Source organism: Pelodiscus sinensis, chromosome 8, assembly GCF_049634645.1.
Source record: "Pelodiscus sinensis isolate JC-2024 chromosome 8, ASM4963464v1, whole genome shotgun sequence".
Classification (NCBI taxonomy): Eukaryota; Metazoa; Chordata; order Testudines; family Trionychidae; genus Pelodiscus; species Pelodiscus sinensis.
Genome location: NC_134718.1, coordinates 63,390,068 through 63,404,777, shown reverse-complemented (window position 1 = coordinate 63,404,777; position 14,710 = coordinate 63,390,068). Strand labels below are relative to the sequence as shown.

The window sequence follows — 14,710 nt, the reverse complement described above, 5'->3', positions numbered from 1 at the left end:
GGGTACCAGTTAACTGATACCCAGGAGCAGCCCATGGCCTGCTGCAGGTGGAGGGCTGCTGCAGCACATGGGGGTCAGGAGTTGGCTATTGCACACGCAGGGGGGCTGGGAGCAGGAGCTGGCCCCTCTGCGCTTGGGGCTGCTGGTTCCTGCTGCCAGCCCCCAAGTGAGGAGGCCAGCAGTGACAACCAGAAGCCCCACACGCAGCTGTAAGGAGGGGAAGGTGGGAGTGACACCCCACCTAATGGGTTAACCAGTTAAATCTAAGGTTTAACCGGTTAACTAATTAACTGGGATTTTTCCATCCCTTCCCTTCCAAAGCAAGTTGAGTGGGTTAATTAGATTACAGAGACTGGAAGAAAGGGCTAATTTATATAGTATCAACTAAACCAAAGTAATAACAAATGTACTTTTTGTAAAAACTTCAGTAGACCAGATTCTGTGTGTGAACTTGATTTCTTGTCAAAATCACCACTATGGTTTCGATCCAGGTCCCACTGAATTCAAAGGGATCATTTAGAATTAACTTCCGGGGGAACTGGGTAAGATGTACTGTGATGGTGTCAAGAGCAGAAATTTTTACATACTCCATAGTTGTAAAGTGGTGTTTTACATTAGCGCTATAGGTTGAACCTAGGACTCTCTGGTTTGGCAACATCCATGGTCTTGAGGGACCATGAATATTGTTGAATCAGCAAGTGCCTTGACCAGAGAACCCTGGTGGCTGGAAGCAGGAGCCAGTTGGGATTCCAGTGTCAGAAGGGCCAGCAGCCAAAAGACCAGCCGGGAGCGGAGCCAGTCCAACAGCTGGGAGGGTGGAGCAGTGACTGGTAGGAGCTCAGATGGACCCAGGAGCCCAGCTGGGATTGGAGCCATGGTGGCAGCTTGAGGGCAGGGAGCCTGGCTCGGGCTGAGAGCGAAGCCGGGTGTCCAGGGCCGGAAGCAAAGTCAACATTCATGAGGGGAACCTGGAGGCCGGTGGCCAGGAGGGAAGCCTGGGGGCTAGCAGCAGAGGGTCCAGAATTGACCTCTCCTGATCCAGCAATATCCCTCGTATGGGACCAGTCAGGTCCTGAGGGTGCCGGACCAGGAAGGTCCAATCTTATAGATAAATAAACTTGAGTGTCGTGCTTATTATATCAATAACCCTCTTCAAGAGAGAGATTTTTAAAACAAATTTAGTAGAAATGACTGTTGTAATTTCTGAACAGGAACATCAAGAAATCCATTCAATCCCTCTTTTGCTCTCTGTTGAAGATCCTTTGGTTTCTTGTGTGTGACTTTAAATGACCATTCTTTCTGATTTTTTTTTTTACCTCTTCCATGTCTGGTTTCACAGGATGGCCGAATAGCAGTAAAAGCATGTGAAGGCCTCATGCTCTTAGTAAGTTTGCCAGAGCCAGCAGCGGCCAAATGCTTGACCCAGAGCACTTGCTTATGTGAATTGCTGACAGACAGGCTCACTACACTCTACAAAGCCCTTCCTCAGTCTGTGGATCCATTAGATCTTGAATCAGTCGAGGCAATTAACTGGGGGTAAGACTGTTATTTCTGTTGTTAACATTTTCAATAATTTTGCATCACATACTGAAACTAAATTCCTACCATTAGCTAAGTCCTTTGTAACAGATATGGCACCATGCAAGCAGTTTCATTAACAGAATTAAGATACAATATAGTATTCTTAAAACTTGAAACATACTTTGCACTGATTATTAAGTTAAGGACAGGTTCAGCTGCCAGTCCATGCGGTCAGTTATTTGAGGGCAGCTTTCATTGAATGAGATTAGAGCTTTGTCTGTGGTGTAGCTGCAGAATTACGTCTTTTATTATTTTCCTGTTTAAATGTCAAGGACATAGTAAATTCATATACAAACTTTTTGGTGCCTGCAGTTAGCACAGAGATCCAAGAGAAGGCAGGAAGTATGCATTTGATGGAGGACTGTTGCAACATTTTGCAAAATCAAGAGGGCAGATACAGTTATTGCATAACTATCAGCACTGGGCAAAAGATAGTAGGCTTGTTGTCCTAACTACTTTTATGTTAGACTCTAAATATGTTTACTTTGGAATTCACTTCCTCACATCCTGCCCTACAATACTCTGAGCTCAGTATTTGATCCTAGTCTGTAAATTCCTACGCAGAAATGATATATCTGATTTTAAGGCATTTTTTTTAGCGGCCAAAGGCGGTTTAAGATCTAGTGGCTGGAAATAGAAGTAAGAAAAAAATAAAATTAAAAATAAGATGCAGTTTTATAATAGGATAGTCAGTGTTGGAATATCTTACCAAGAGATGAGGTGAATCCATCCTCATTGGAGTCTTCAACTTGAGATTAGCTGTTTTTTTTTTAAAAAGGTGTGCTCTAGTTCAGACCCAGCCTAAGGAATGGGCTTAGTAGTGTTCACTCACATAGTATGGAAGAATAATCCCTCTATCTAAGGAATGACTAAATCAATTTCTGTGGCCTCTGATACTTTGGAGGTCAGATTAGCTGACCCTTCTAATTTTAAAACTTGTTCAAACATTCTAGATCCATCCATGTAGACTTCTTCTGCTGACCATACCAAATATACCTTAGCATGCAATTGAATTCAATAGAATAGTAGCAGTAGCACTACAGAATCTGTGAAACACTAGCAAGAAAGCTGTTAATATTCCACCTTTTCTCTCTTAGTGCAAGCTTGCTCCCATTAAAGCAGAATGTTGTCATAGAATTCAGTGGAAATAGTATTGGACCTTGTATTTGAAATGTGTCTTTTTTTCTCTTGTATCCCCTAGTTTGGATTCATATAGCCACAAAGAAGATGCATCTGCTTTTCCAGGAAAAAGAGCCCTGATTTCATTTCTCTCCTGGTTTGACTACTGTGATCAACTAATTAAAGAAGCACAAAAGGTTTGAAATGTTTGTTTGCATAAACATGGGTAATCCAAAACTAGTTTGGCAAATATATTGTTCCACCTCTCTTGAGTCTGAAAGATAATGTTTTTGTGGCCTGTGTTTTTAGACTACTGCTGTTGCTATGGCAAGATCTGTACGGGAACAATTTTTTGTTGGTGTCATGGAGCCCCAGCTGATGCAAACGTGAGTGGTCTCGTTGTATGTGAAACAGCGGGACAGAAAACAGGGCAAGTTGATCATTTTAGTTGGAATCCAGTAGCTTTCTAACAGGAATCATTTTCTTGTTCAGTTCAGAGATGGGAATCCTTACATCAACAGCACTTTTGCACCGTATTGTCCGTCAAGTCACTTCAGATGTGTTGCTGCAAGAAATGGTTAGCTTTATACTTGGAGGACACAGAGAACCAGAAACCTTGTCAGATATCAACAGACATCCATTGCGACACAGGTTAATCGAGCACTGTGATCACATATCTGATGAGGTGAGAAATCATAATATCAGTGTTTCTGAAATGCTGTTCTGCTGTGGAAAGTGACTACAAAAAATGGCATTGTACGATTCTGCTTTGTCAAGCAGTTTTACAAGTAAAAAGACAGAGGGTGGGAGGATTCTAACTTAATTATCCAACATACTGTGCACCACTCAGATTCTGTTGAAGTCAGTGGTGGGTACAGGTGCATAGTACTTCTGAAAATGCCACTTTTATGTAGGTGCCTAACTTCAGGCATACTGCTTTGAAATTTGCAGCCTATGATTGCAGCTATAAAATCTCCATGGCACTTTGTCTCAGTACTGTATTTTATCCACTAGTCTTTTTAGGCCTTGATCTGATACCTGGGTCTACACTGGCACAGGGGCCCGCCATGTTGGTCTGGTTGTAGAAAAAGGCTATTCAACTTCGGAAGCCCCGGGGGACACAATGATACTTACAGCACATGCGGGCCGCAACTTAAGAGTGGTTGCATATACATGCAAATATATAAGCAAATATATGCAAATAGCTTCTTTCACACTGACGGGCATGAATACAAAGATTAAGGCAAGACTGCACAACACACAAGCCCCATTTAAATAAGTTCTGCTGATATTAATGAAATGCAATATTTACTCGATTTCCACCCATATGACAGCACTTTTAATGAGCAATGACAGTCCAGGAATGTAACTACTAAAACGCGTATCAACAGAAGACCATTGCATTGACTCGCCATTGTGAAGCGTGTTGCCATTGTAGGCCATCTTCAAAGGATCCCACCTGCGGGAAGTGTGTTGAGCCCCATGTAAACCCAAACCATACCGCGGGCCACAAACAAACAGGCCACAAGCCGCATGTGGCCCGCAAGCCGCGTGTTGAGTAGCTCTGTTGTAGAATCAAAGCCTTATATTGTAAATTCTTTGGGCAGGGTTACTCTCAGTTTGGTACAGTTCTCCTCTATTACAGGCCTGTAGCTATCGGAAGCTACATAAAAGATAAAAGTTGTTATGGATAAATGTGTATATTCTTTCTGATTTCTGTGTGGTCTGTTCACCTACATGAATAGCTCACCCAGTATAATGATGTCCCAGTCCTGATTGGGATCTTTGGGCTTGTCTATAATAGGAAAGATTAATGAGAACAATTTCCCAACATGCATAAATAACAGCTACTTTTAAGTAAGCTAAGAACAGTGGTGTAAATAAACACTGCTTGTATTTATTTAACTCCTTTATTTTTTTTATGTTGCAGATCAGCATAATGACTTTAAGAATGTTTGAGCACCTTTTACAAAAACCTAATGAGCATATTCTTTACAACTTGGTTCTAAGAAACTTAGAAGAAAGAAACTACACAGAATATAAACCACCCTGCCAAGACGATAAGGATGTGGTGGAGAATGGACAGATAGCAGGAGCAGTGTAAGTGGTTTTTTGTTACATTGGTGAGGGACTTCACAATGGCTGAGTGCAGCTTTCACTTCTTATTTGGAAAAAAAATTAAGATCAGGTTTTCTTTCTTTAGGTGAAATAAAATTGAACCTGGATAATATTTAGTTGTTCTCCTTTGCCCCTTGTGTTAACAGCATGTCAAGTTATAACCATAGTTAATGTAGATTAGTTGTTTTGCAGTTTGAGCAGCTTTATGTACGTGATTAGAACAATGATAGATCATTGTATATTAGCAAAAATGTCTTTCTTACATAATAACACACACAGGTTCTGATTTAGATTTAGCAATTTGCACAGGCTTAACTTTAAGCACACAAGAAATGCCACTGACATCAGTGGTGTTGCTTACATACTTAAGGGTAGTTATATGCTTAAGTATCTTGCTGAATTGGAACCACAGCATCTTTAAGCTTCATAGTGTTTCATATGTAATCCTTACCAACACCCTTTTGTCCTTGATATATGAGAATTATCCCCTTTTTTTATAGATGGGGTAGGGGGCAGGAATTGGGTCAGAGAGATTAAGGCCCAGAGCCTCAAAGGTATTTATTTAGGCCCCTAACTTTCATTGATACCAATGGAAATTAGAACCACATACCTTTGAGGATCTGGGCCTAAGTGACTTGTTATGCAGAGGCATTTGGAGTCAGAGCCAGAACCAGAAGTCCTGGCTCCCCGCTCAGACCACTAGATTGTGCCTTTTTTTTAAGTTAGTTATCAATTTATAAATGTTGATATTGTGTAATAATAATTGAGTTAAATGGTATCCTAATTGTGATCATCTAGAATGTGTGCTGGCTGGTCAGCAAAGAAAAATAGACCATGTGCCTTTGATTCAGAAGGCGTCCTATCTACGCTAACATTCTGTGAATTATTTTGTGTGTCTGTGTAATGTAAACTTTCAGAGACCTGGAAGAAGATCCATTATTTACTGATCTTTCTCCGGACAACACGTTGTCTAATCCTGAGTGGCTAAGTGCTTCTCCTCCCATCAGCCCAGAACATCCAAAAAATGATGGGAAAACTGAAGTTCATAAAATTGTAAATAGGTGAGTTGGAAAACTAACTTTAAAAAGCTGTGCATCATTTAAATCAGGTAAGTAGTTAGCATAGTGCTGATCTTTATAACTAGGGATGTTAGCGTGTAATTTAATAGTCATGTAAGTGCATCAAATTTTAGTGGTTACACGACTATTTGATAATCCCTGGGGACAGGAATGGTAGCCAATGTGCTCCAGTCCCACTCCTGCATTGCTGCCTCTGTATCAGCCGGTTTTTAAAGTGGCTCCCCTCACGGATTGATTCCCTCTGCCACCCCACTCTATTGCCTCTGTATCAGAAGCAACAGTTCAGGGTAGCAGGTGGGAGCCATTCCGCGAGGGGAGCCAGTTTAAAAACTAGCTCCCTACGCAGACTGGCTGCCTGTCATTCTGCACTGCTGCCTCTGATACAGGGTGGCAGTGGCCCCTGTCCATGGGGAGTCCAAGATCCCTGCAGTCCAGTGGCTGCAGGGGTGAGGGATGAGAGGCACTGCCGCAAGGTGACCTCTGTCCGTGATGACCTGGGCTGGCCACATATAGAGGAGGTACGGCAGCAGCCCCTGTCTGCAAGGGGTCCGAGCTTCCCACGGACAGAGGCTGCTAGAGGGGGATGAGGGAGGCTGCTGTGAAACATGGTATTTGGTCAGTTAATACATATTAGCAAAGCAGCACTGGCTACCTACCAACCTACTCCAAAATCAGTGGTTGAGAGAGCCAGGAAATAGCCTGAGACCAGTTGATATGGAAGGGTATATCTACGCTTGCACCCTCTTTCGAGAGAGGGATGCAAATGAAGACATTCGAAATTGCAAATGAAGCCAAGATTTAAATATCCCGTGCTTCATTTGCATAATCGCATTATGACGCTATTTCGAAATAACAGACGCTGTTAAGACGTGGTTATTTCGAGAGAAAACCCTTCTCTCAAAATAACTGGTAAGCCTCATTATACGAGGAATAAGGGTTATTTCGAGAGAAGGGTTTTCTCTTGAAATAACCGCATCTTAGCATCTGTTATTTCGAAATAGCGCCATAGCGCGATTATGCAAATGAAGCACGGGATATTTAAATCCCGGCTTCATTTGCAATTTCAAATGTCTTCATTTGCATCCCTCTCTTGAAAGAGGGTGCAAGTGTAGACATACCTGAAGTTAATACTTGCTTTACTCCCCATATACGACTGCATCTAGTTTATGGTGGAAATGGTTTAGGGCACAGACAAAACTGCATCTGTTAAACTGCTCATTTTTATTTCCATCAGTAGAATGGAAATGTTCTGGGTATTTGCAGTGCTTTGATGAAAGAATGAACCGTTTTTCATACATAATAAGATCCACATGGCAGAACTCACACTCCGGTATTCCTCTCTCCCTACATATACAGAACTCCCATTGGCATTCATACATGTAGAGAAAGCTGAACATTGGATACAAGATCTGTAAACCACATTTTCTCTAACTCTCTAGAAACTGTGTAATGCTAGTCATTCCAAGGTAGTGGTTTTGGATAACAGTAAATGTCAGCAGTACTTGTAACAGGAACATATAATTACAAATAATCACTTAAATTTTTAACTGTTCTTTCATCACAGCAAACTGACAAACTCAGGATTTATTTCCTAAAAAAAATTAGTCATTTTCACATGAAATCTCTTCTTTTATTTGATTCATCAGGCTTCGAGCCTAATATAGTCTCATCTTTAGCAAATGCTAGGAATTGATTATAACTTTCGACTTCACTTTTGCTTCCTGACTTTCAGAAGTCACTTTCCCTCTCCTGGCTCCTGTACACTCGGTGTTAGATCTACAAATTCTTATGCACACAATTAACAGAAACCATAGTTGAACTGATAGATGTGTGTCAGAACATTTCATAGCCCTTCTTTCTCTCACAATGTTACTGGATAACTCCCTATGTTAATTGGACAGATGGGTCATTGTTGTGTCTACCACTCATGTATTGATAATGAAGAAATACTGTCCTACCATTGTAGGGATAGATTTATTTATTAATGTATTTTTCTTTCTTTTTAGCTTTCTCTGTCTAGTACCTGAAGAAGCCAAATCGTCCTACCATGTAGAGGGCACAGGTTATGATACCTACCTCAGAGATGCCCACAGACAAGTATGTCACACAAACTACAGCTTTTCTTCTTTTTCTTTGTCCCTCTTAATTAGACAGTACTCTGGATTTTGAGTAGCATGTGAAAATTTACAAATAATTTGGGGACATGTACAGTACTATTAAAATATTTGAAGGTAAGCTAGTAATGGAAAGGGTGGAAATTCAATTGCCTTGGACTAACTAGGACTTTACCTATAGAGATTTTTAATTGAGTTCTGAATCCCCCTTACACAGCTCTCATGGGAATTATAGATGACATTAAATGCGTAAATATTCATGTGACAAACCTGCACTACAGATTGGTTTGTAAATTGTCTTTGCATTTATCTGCATTCGTCTCGATTAGAGGAGTGCCTGGCAAGATCCTTGAAAGAACTTAGTGGATGTTAAAATGCTGTAGAAGAATTAAACAGCCCTGTGCTTTAAAATAATGGTTTAATGAGAGAAACGTGCAGCCTAAGGCATGCAGATTTGATGTTAAGAATATTGGTTGAAAGAGAAAGCTTTAAAGTTGCATATTTTGAAATAGAAACAAATAACAAAATAGTAAAGTCTCCAGCAGAGGACATTCAGCATTTGCTTGCTGCCTTTCTTGTGAAGTCCTGTGAGTCTTCTGTAATGGGACAGGGTTTCTGGGGGTGAGAGTAGAGTAACTGGAACAAAAATACATGCAGTGGAACTCTAAGGATTTCATACTCTCTGAACTTTGCCTTCTACACTTCCTTTATGGTCTTAGCCACAGCATTTCCTGGAAGGAAAGGAAAATGTGAAGGAGAAAATTCTCAAAATGTTTTAATTTTGGATTCAGGAAAGGGCATACTATTTCCTCTTCTTGCTTCCTTGCCTTGGGGAAAGGCAGATTCTGGGAGCCATTGGAAAGTAGGATTAGTTTCTGCCTTTTACTCTCACTTATATGTATGATCTCAAATTATTCCACCCACAATAACATAACCCTCCACATTAATGCAGTTACACACAAATAGTTGCTCTGCCTCCTTGCATCTGTGCTTGGAAGAGCAGGTCTGACTCTTCCCTCCCTGGCATTAGTTTAACTCCATTGACTTTAGTGAAGTTACTCATGGCTTGGGATAATCACACCCACTGGGTACGTCTAGACTGGCAAGATTTTGCGCAAAAGCAGGTGCTTTTGCGCAAAAACTTGCAAGCTGTCTACACTGGCTGCTTGAATTTGCGCAAGAGCACTGACTTTGTAATGTACAAAATCAGTGCTTCTTGCACAGATACTTTCACACTCCCGCTCAGGAAAAAGCCCTCTTGCGCAAGAATACCGGTGTAGAGAGGGAAAAATTGTTTTGTGCAAAAAAGCCCCGATGGCTAAAATGGAGATCAGGGCTTTCTTGTGCAAAATCGCGTCTAGACTGGCCATGGATGCTTTTGCGCAAAAGCACTTTTTGCGCAAAAGCATCCTTGCCAATCTAGACACTCTTTTTCGGAAATACTTTTAACGGAAAAACTTTTAACTTTACTTTCCGTTAAAAGTATTTCCGCAAAATCATGCCAGTCTAGACGTAGCCACTGGGTATAACTTACTTACGAGGCCTGACCAGTATTTCTGTTCCAAGTGGCTAGTTTAGGGCTTAACTCCCCCCTCTGGATACTTGAGTAAGTCCTTCATAATGTTGCAAGTATCAAGAGGGAAATAAAGTGCTGGAATGAAGTCTGATACTTTGTTGTGGATATTTTCAAATTGGCAATATTCAAAGAGTAGGAGGTCTGAGCTGCCATTCTCACTCTTAAATGATGTACGTTAGTAAAACAGAAAAGAAGTTGTTTCCACAAAGGTTTGTAGTTTCTTGCTTTTTCCCCCGCTTTCATTGAATATATTTTGCTGATTCTTTCTTCTTAGTTCCGGGATTATTGTGCAATCTGTTTACGTTGGGAATGGCCGGGGTCACCCAAATCTTTGGAAAAGTGCAATTTAGAAGCATCGTTTTTTGAAGGACACTTCTTGAAAATTCTTTTTGACAGAATGGGCAGGATTCTTGATCAGGTAACAAAATACATTGTTTCTGACTCTCTCATTTCTGAGGCTTCCATCCTTGATAAATGACTGATCTCCACCTGGTCACATTAACATCCATTTTAGATGTTTTATAGAAGTGTATTATTGTGCAACTCTCCCACAAAACTCTATGTAGCTCGAATGCACTAATTGTTATATTGTAGCTGTTGAATTGTTGGGTTTTACTAATATTGGCAATCTTGTCAACATTCTGAGGGAGCATTCTTTTTCTTACCTTTGCTTGAATGATTGGCACTTTATCAATAGCAAGGGTAGATTATGACATTCTCACTTACACTGAATACCATAATCATTTGTATTAATTGCCTGTTTTGTGTTCTAAATGTTTTCATGAATGATGCCCTAAACTGAATGTCATTTAAAGCTACAGATAGGCCAGTTCTACACTATGCAAGACATTTGATTTAAGATGCACAACTCCAGCTACAAGAATTGCGTAGCGGGAGTTGACGTACCTTAAATCGAATTTCTCTGGCATCCCCACTGTGGAAGGTCAATGAGAAAAACTCTCCCATCCACTTCCATTACTCCTTGTGACCCCGTGGAGTACCAGGGTCGACAGGTATGCTATGACCATTCTATTTAGTGGGTCTTTACTAGCCCTGTTAAATTGAATCCTGGAAGCTCGATCTCTAGAGCTTTGATTTCCTTGTAAATATAGACAAGGCCACAGAGTATAAATGTCACTACAGTTATAGGAGGACAATATGATGCATAGGATGTCCAAGTGTTTTGTGCTTGTTTGTTCTTCCAGTAGGAGATGGGTTGTTATGGAGGAGTGAAGGATAGGAGAGAGAACTTTTTAACTGCCTATAATTTTCCTTTTTGTTTTATAACTACAAGGTCTTTGTGTGTAAGAGTTTTATTTTGTTCTGTTTTGATTTTTCTAATATTTATACATGGCTATATATTTAGCCATGTAAATTCTTCAGTACATAGAGAATTTCACAACCTAGATCACCTATATTTTTAATAAACTTTGCTGTATAATATGGTTCTCAAAACACTGTGCAGGAAATTAAAAGCCAAACTAAAATACTATATCATCTGCAGAGTTTCCCCAGACTTGTTCAGGGTTGAAGTAAATATTTTCTTCACACCAATGGTGCAAGGACATTTCTAGAGGGTACTTTTTCTAAGCCCTCCCAACAGATAATTTTAATAATACATGTCTTCACCATTTCATTATGTACCAGTGTTAAAAAATGTAGTTATCTGAGTTGAACCAAATTGGGTCTTCTTGTTGAAGAAACATGAGTGTAATACATGAGGTCCAGATTAGTATAATGAAATGTATAGAATATAATTCTGAGTAGAAGAGGATAAATCCTTTTTGGGTACCCACTTTCACTTTTTCTATGTTAGCATACTTCATTCTCTACTGAACACCCCCCCCCCCCCCCCCAACACACACACACACATTTGTCTCTTCTTCTTTATGCCTTTTTATCTCTTTGTGGCTGCATTTTCACTAGTAAAAAAAAGTGTGTTGGTAATTTGAAGTAGCAAACTGGCAGTATCTAATTTGAGATAAAATCCTACTCAAAATAAGGCTGTTTATATTTTGCATGCAAGTTAAGAGGTTGATTTGCCATGAAAACAATAAATGGTCTTGTCTTAAATAGAATGTATAACAATTTAGTTAACTCCAGGTAGCTGCCTCAAGATAGGGACACACTACTTTTCCCTAGAGAAGACAGGGCCTGAAATCTAAATTATTCCCTCCGTAGTGCTATGTGGAATGCTTTTCAGGTGGTATTGCTGTAGAATAGATGCAATGAAACTATTTACAGAAGGAACATATGGTACTAGAGAGACAAGGTGAGTGGGGTAATATTGAAGATACCCTTCTAGCATGTGATACTAGTCCAGTTTTTCTCTGCAGCTTTAAACCATGTTTAAAACTAGATGCTGTTAGTACCAGATTTCTTGTGATCATACATTACTTTTGGTCAAGGTAAAAGTAGAGAAACCAAGGCTCATGGGCAGAAAGGCAACACCGTGTACAAGCAGATCTGCCATGACAGTCCTTTAAGAAAAATGTTGTGTGATGATAATTTGTAAAACCCAGGAGACTGAAAAATAGCTTTCATTGTGCTATCCCACTGTATCAGGGATTGTGTCATTTTCAGTTCTGCCCACTCTTTCTAGGCTTTGCATGCTGAGAACATGTTTTCAGCCTTAGCATTGCATTTTCTTGGGGTTTCTTATAGATCAGGTTAGATACTTCTTACATTACTTAATAGTGGATGTTTTCCACTTTAAATAGGATTGCTTTGAATCTGAAATCAAGTAAACACCTGTGTTAAGGAAATGAAAGTGTAACCATATACACGTTTAACCGATGAACCTGGTCTCATTGGTTAACCTATGCGGGGAGCTGGCTTAAAACCTGGCTCCCTGCACAGACCAGCTCCCATGGAGCCATTTTCTCCCTCCATGCACTGCTACCTCTGTATCAATAGGCAGGCGAGAGCTGGTATGCGCAGGGAGCTGCCCCACATGAAATTTTCAGAGGTTACAGTTACTTCAATGTATTTTAGCATCCCTGCTGTGTGTACATATAGATCCTGAACTTCAATATTCCAACTCTTTGACCTAGCTCACTGTAATTTGGGGGCTGTGAGAAATTTTATATTTGGAAGGAAATGGAAATGTTCCCCTAGCATGTGGATTTTTTTTTTTATCTATCCAAACTCTTATCTAGATTAAGTTAAAGAACTCTATGTGTTGCTCCCAAGATCTTGATTCCAGTAAATACTTGTTCTATGTGTTACTAACTAAAGCAATACTGGTTTTAAATAATAGATCTGGAGTTTCATCTGTTTTTTAGAACCCACTAATCTGATGCACATGAAAATCTTGTTTCATGAGACATAAATTGTAGTGAATAAAGGAACTGGAATATATCCCCAAAGGATATCCGAGGAACAAATGCCTACTGTTAAAACAAAAATAGCATCTGTTATTGAAGCACAATGTCAATTTGATCTAGTACCTGTCAGCAAGGCCCAATTTCTGAGTTAGTCAGGCAAGATGTCACGGTTTGTGGTGTTAAAAACAATACTTGACTCAAAAAGAATTAAAAGAAACTGCCTCAGTCAGACAGCAAGAGTGAATTGCTAAAGCTATTTCCTACCAAAAAGCCCATACTTAAAGCCAAATTGAAACCTGGCTTGGGGATAATTCATAGTGAAGTGCTAATGTAACCCAGAAAAATCAAATGTTGGTTCTATCAAGTCAGATGAACGTGATAAAATTGATATAGTGTATGGTTATTTAAAGGTCCACATGAAATGACAAGTTTAGCAAAACATTCAGTTCTGCTTACAAATAGTGTTAGTCTTCTTTTAGGCTTTGGTATCATAATAAATTAATTAATAGTTTTTATATGGCATTTTTCATGAGTATATATCAAATTGCTTTACAAAGCAGGTAAATCTTGTTGCAGTTTCAGGGGTAACTGCACCTGAATACCCCCTCCAGGGTCTACTCCAGTAGCACCCTGGCGGGTCTCAGAACGCCAGTTGTCACCTGCCTCAGTGCACGGATCATGGTCCCATTCCTTTCACATTGTGGTTTTTCATGCTACACAGTCCCTGCCTTATACTCTAATAGCCCCAGCAAGCGGGTCTACCTAATGGCCAGCACCTGTGCATTGCTTTCTCTCCAAGGGCTAGGAGTGCTGTATCACACCACCCCTTTCTCAAAAAAGTGTGCTTATTTTTAAAGGTAAAAGCAATACAAGTTCTTACATGCTTACTGAATGCTGACCAGTGGTCATCCCCAGCTCCAGCAATGGGCTCTGGGAAGTGTCAGTCTTACCATCCCTTCAGTAAGGGCTGGAATTCCCCAAGGCCCTGTCTGTCTGTAGAATCAAAATGAACACCACAAGTCAGTTCAGGATCATCATTTCATATCAATAGCCCTTTTGTTGTTTCCTGGTCTCCTTGGGTATGTCCATGCTGCTGCAGGGAGTGAGCCTCCCAGCCCAAGTAGACAGCTGCATCGTGTCAAAGCTTGAGTTTGCACACTAAAAATAATAGAATGGACAAGGCACATTGGATAGCAGCTCAGATCCCTTGGACTTGAGAGGGTGAGCCCCAGCTAAGGCTGCCATGTCCGCATTGCTATTTTTAGTGCACTTGCTCAAGCTCACGAGCACAATTTGTCTATTTGCCTGGGACATTCAGTCTTAGATGCAATGTTGACATATGCTGGAAAATCCAGTGCAAGCCACACTGAAGCATGCTGCTTTTTTGAAATTGTCAACAGTCCTAAGGCTTATGATCTCTTTCTGTGGTAACTCTTCCCCAAGGTACAGTCTGCAGCAATCTCCAGAGGTACGGTATGGCACAGCCTTGCAATATTTCACAGGTGTCATCATCTTCATTAAGAGATGAGGCAGTTGAGGAACAGAGAAGTGGAGTGACTTGCCCAAGGTTTACCAAACAGGCCAGTGGAAGAGCTGGTAGTAAAATAGAATCCAGATCTCCTCAATCCCCATCCAGAGGGTCTGTCTACTGGATCACTCTGCAGCCCATGGTTAATAATATGCAGTATGCTTACATCATGGAGCTAGCCTTTGTTTCCTTCCCGTCCTTGTTTAGAATACTTAGTTGGCTGTTGAAATGGGTTGGATTGAGTTGCTTCTGAAATATATCCCATAGAA

General features: G+C 40.5%; 1 protein-coding gene across 2 annotated transcripts in view; it reads left to right on the top strand.

Moving 5' to 3' along the window:
* Nucleotides 1–14,710, top strand: part of FHIP2A (FHF complex subunit HOOK interacting protein 2A) — a 59,974-nt gene that overhangs the window by 29,018 nt on the left and 16,246 nt on the right. For both annotated transcript variants that reach the window (XM_075935415.1, XM_075935414.1), the window contains exons 7-14: nt 1,340–1,536; nt 2,783–2,897; nt 3,010–3,086; nt 3,193–3,385; nt 4,631–4,800; nt 5,736–5,879; nt 7,904–7,994; nt 9,862–10,005. In XM_075935415.1, the coding sequence (XP_075791530.1) occupies nt 1,340–1,536; nt 2,783–2,897; nt 3,010–3,086; nt 3,193–3,385; nt 4,631–4,800; nt 5,736–5,879; nt 7,904–7,994; nt 9,862–10,005 (1,131 nt within the window). The remainder of the gene's footprint in view (nt 1–1,339; nt 1,537–2,782; nt 2,898–3,009; nt 3,087–3,192; nt 3,386–4,630; nt 4,801–5,735; nt 5,880–7,903; nt 7,995–9,861; nt 10,006–14,710) is intronic.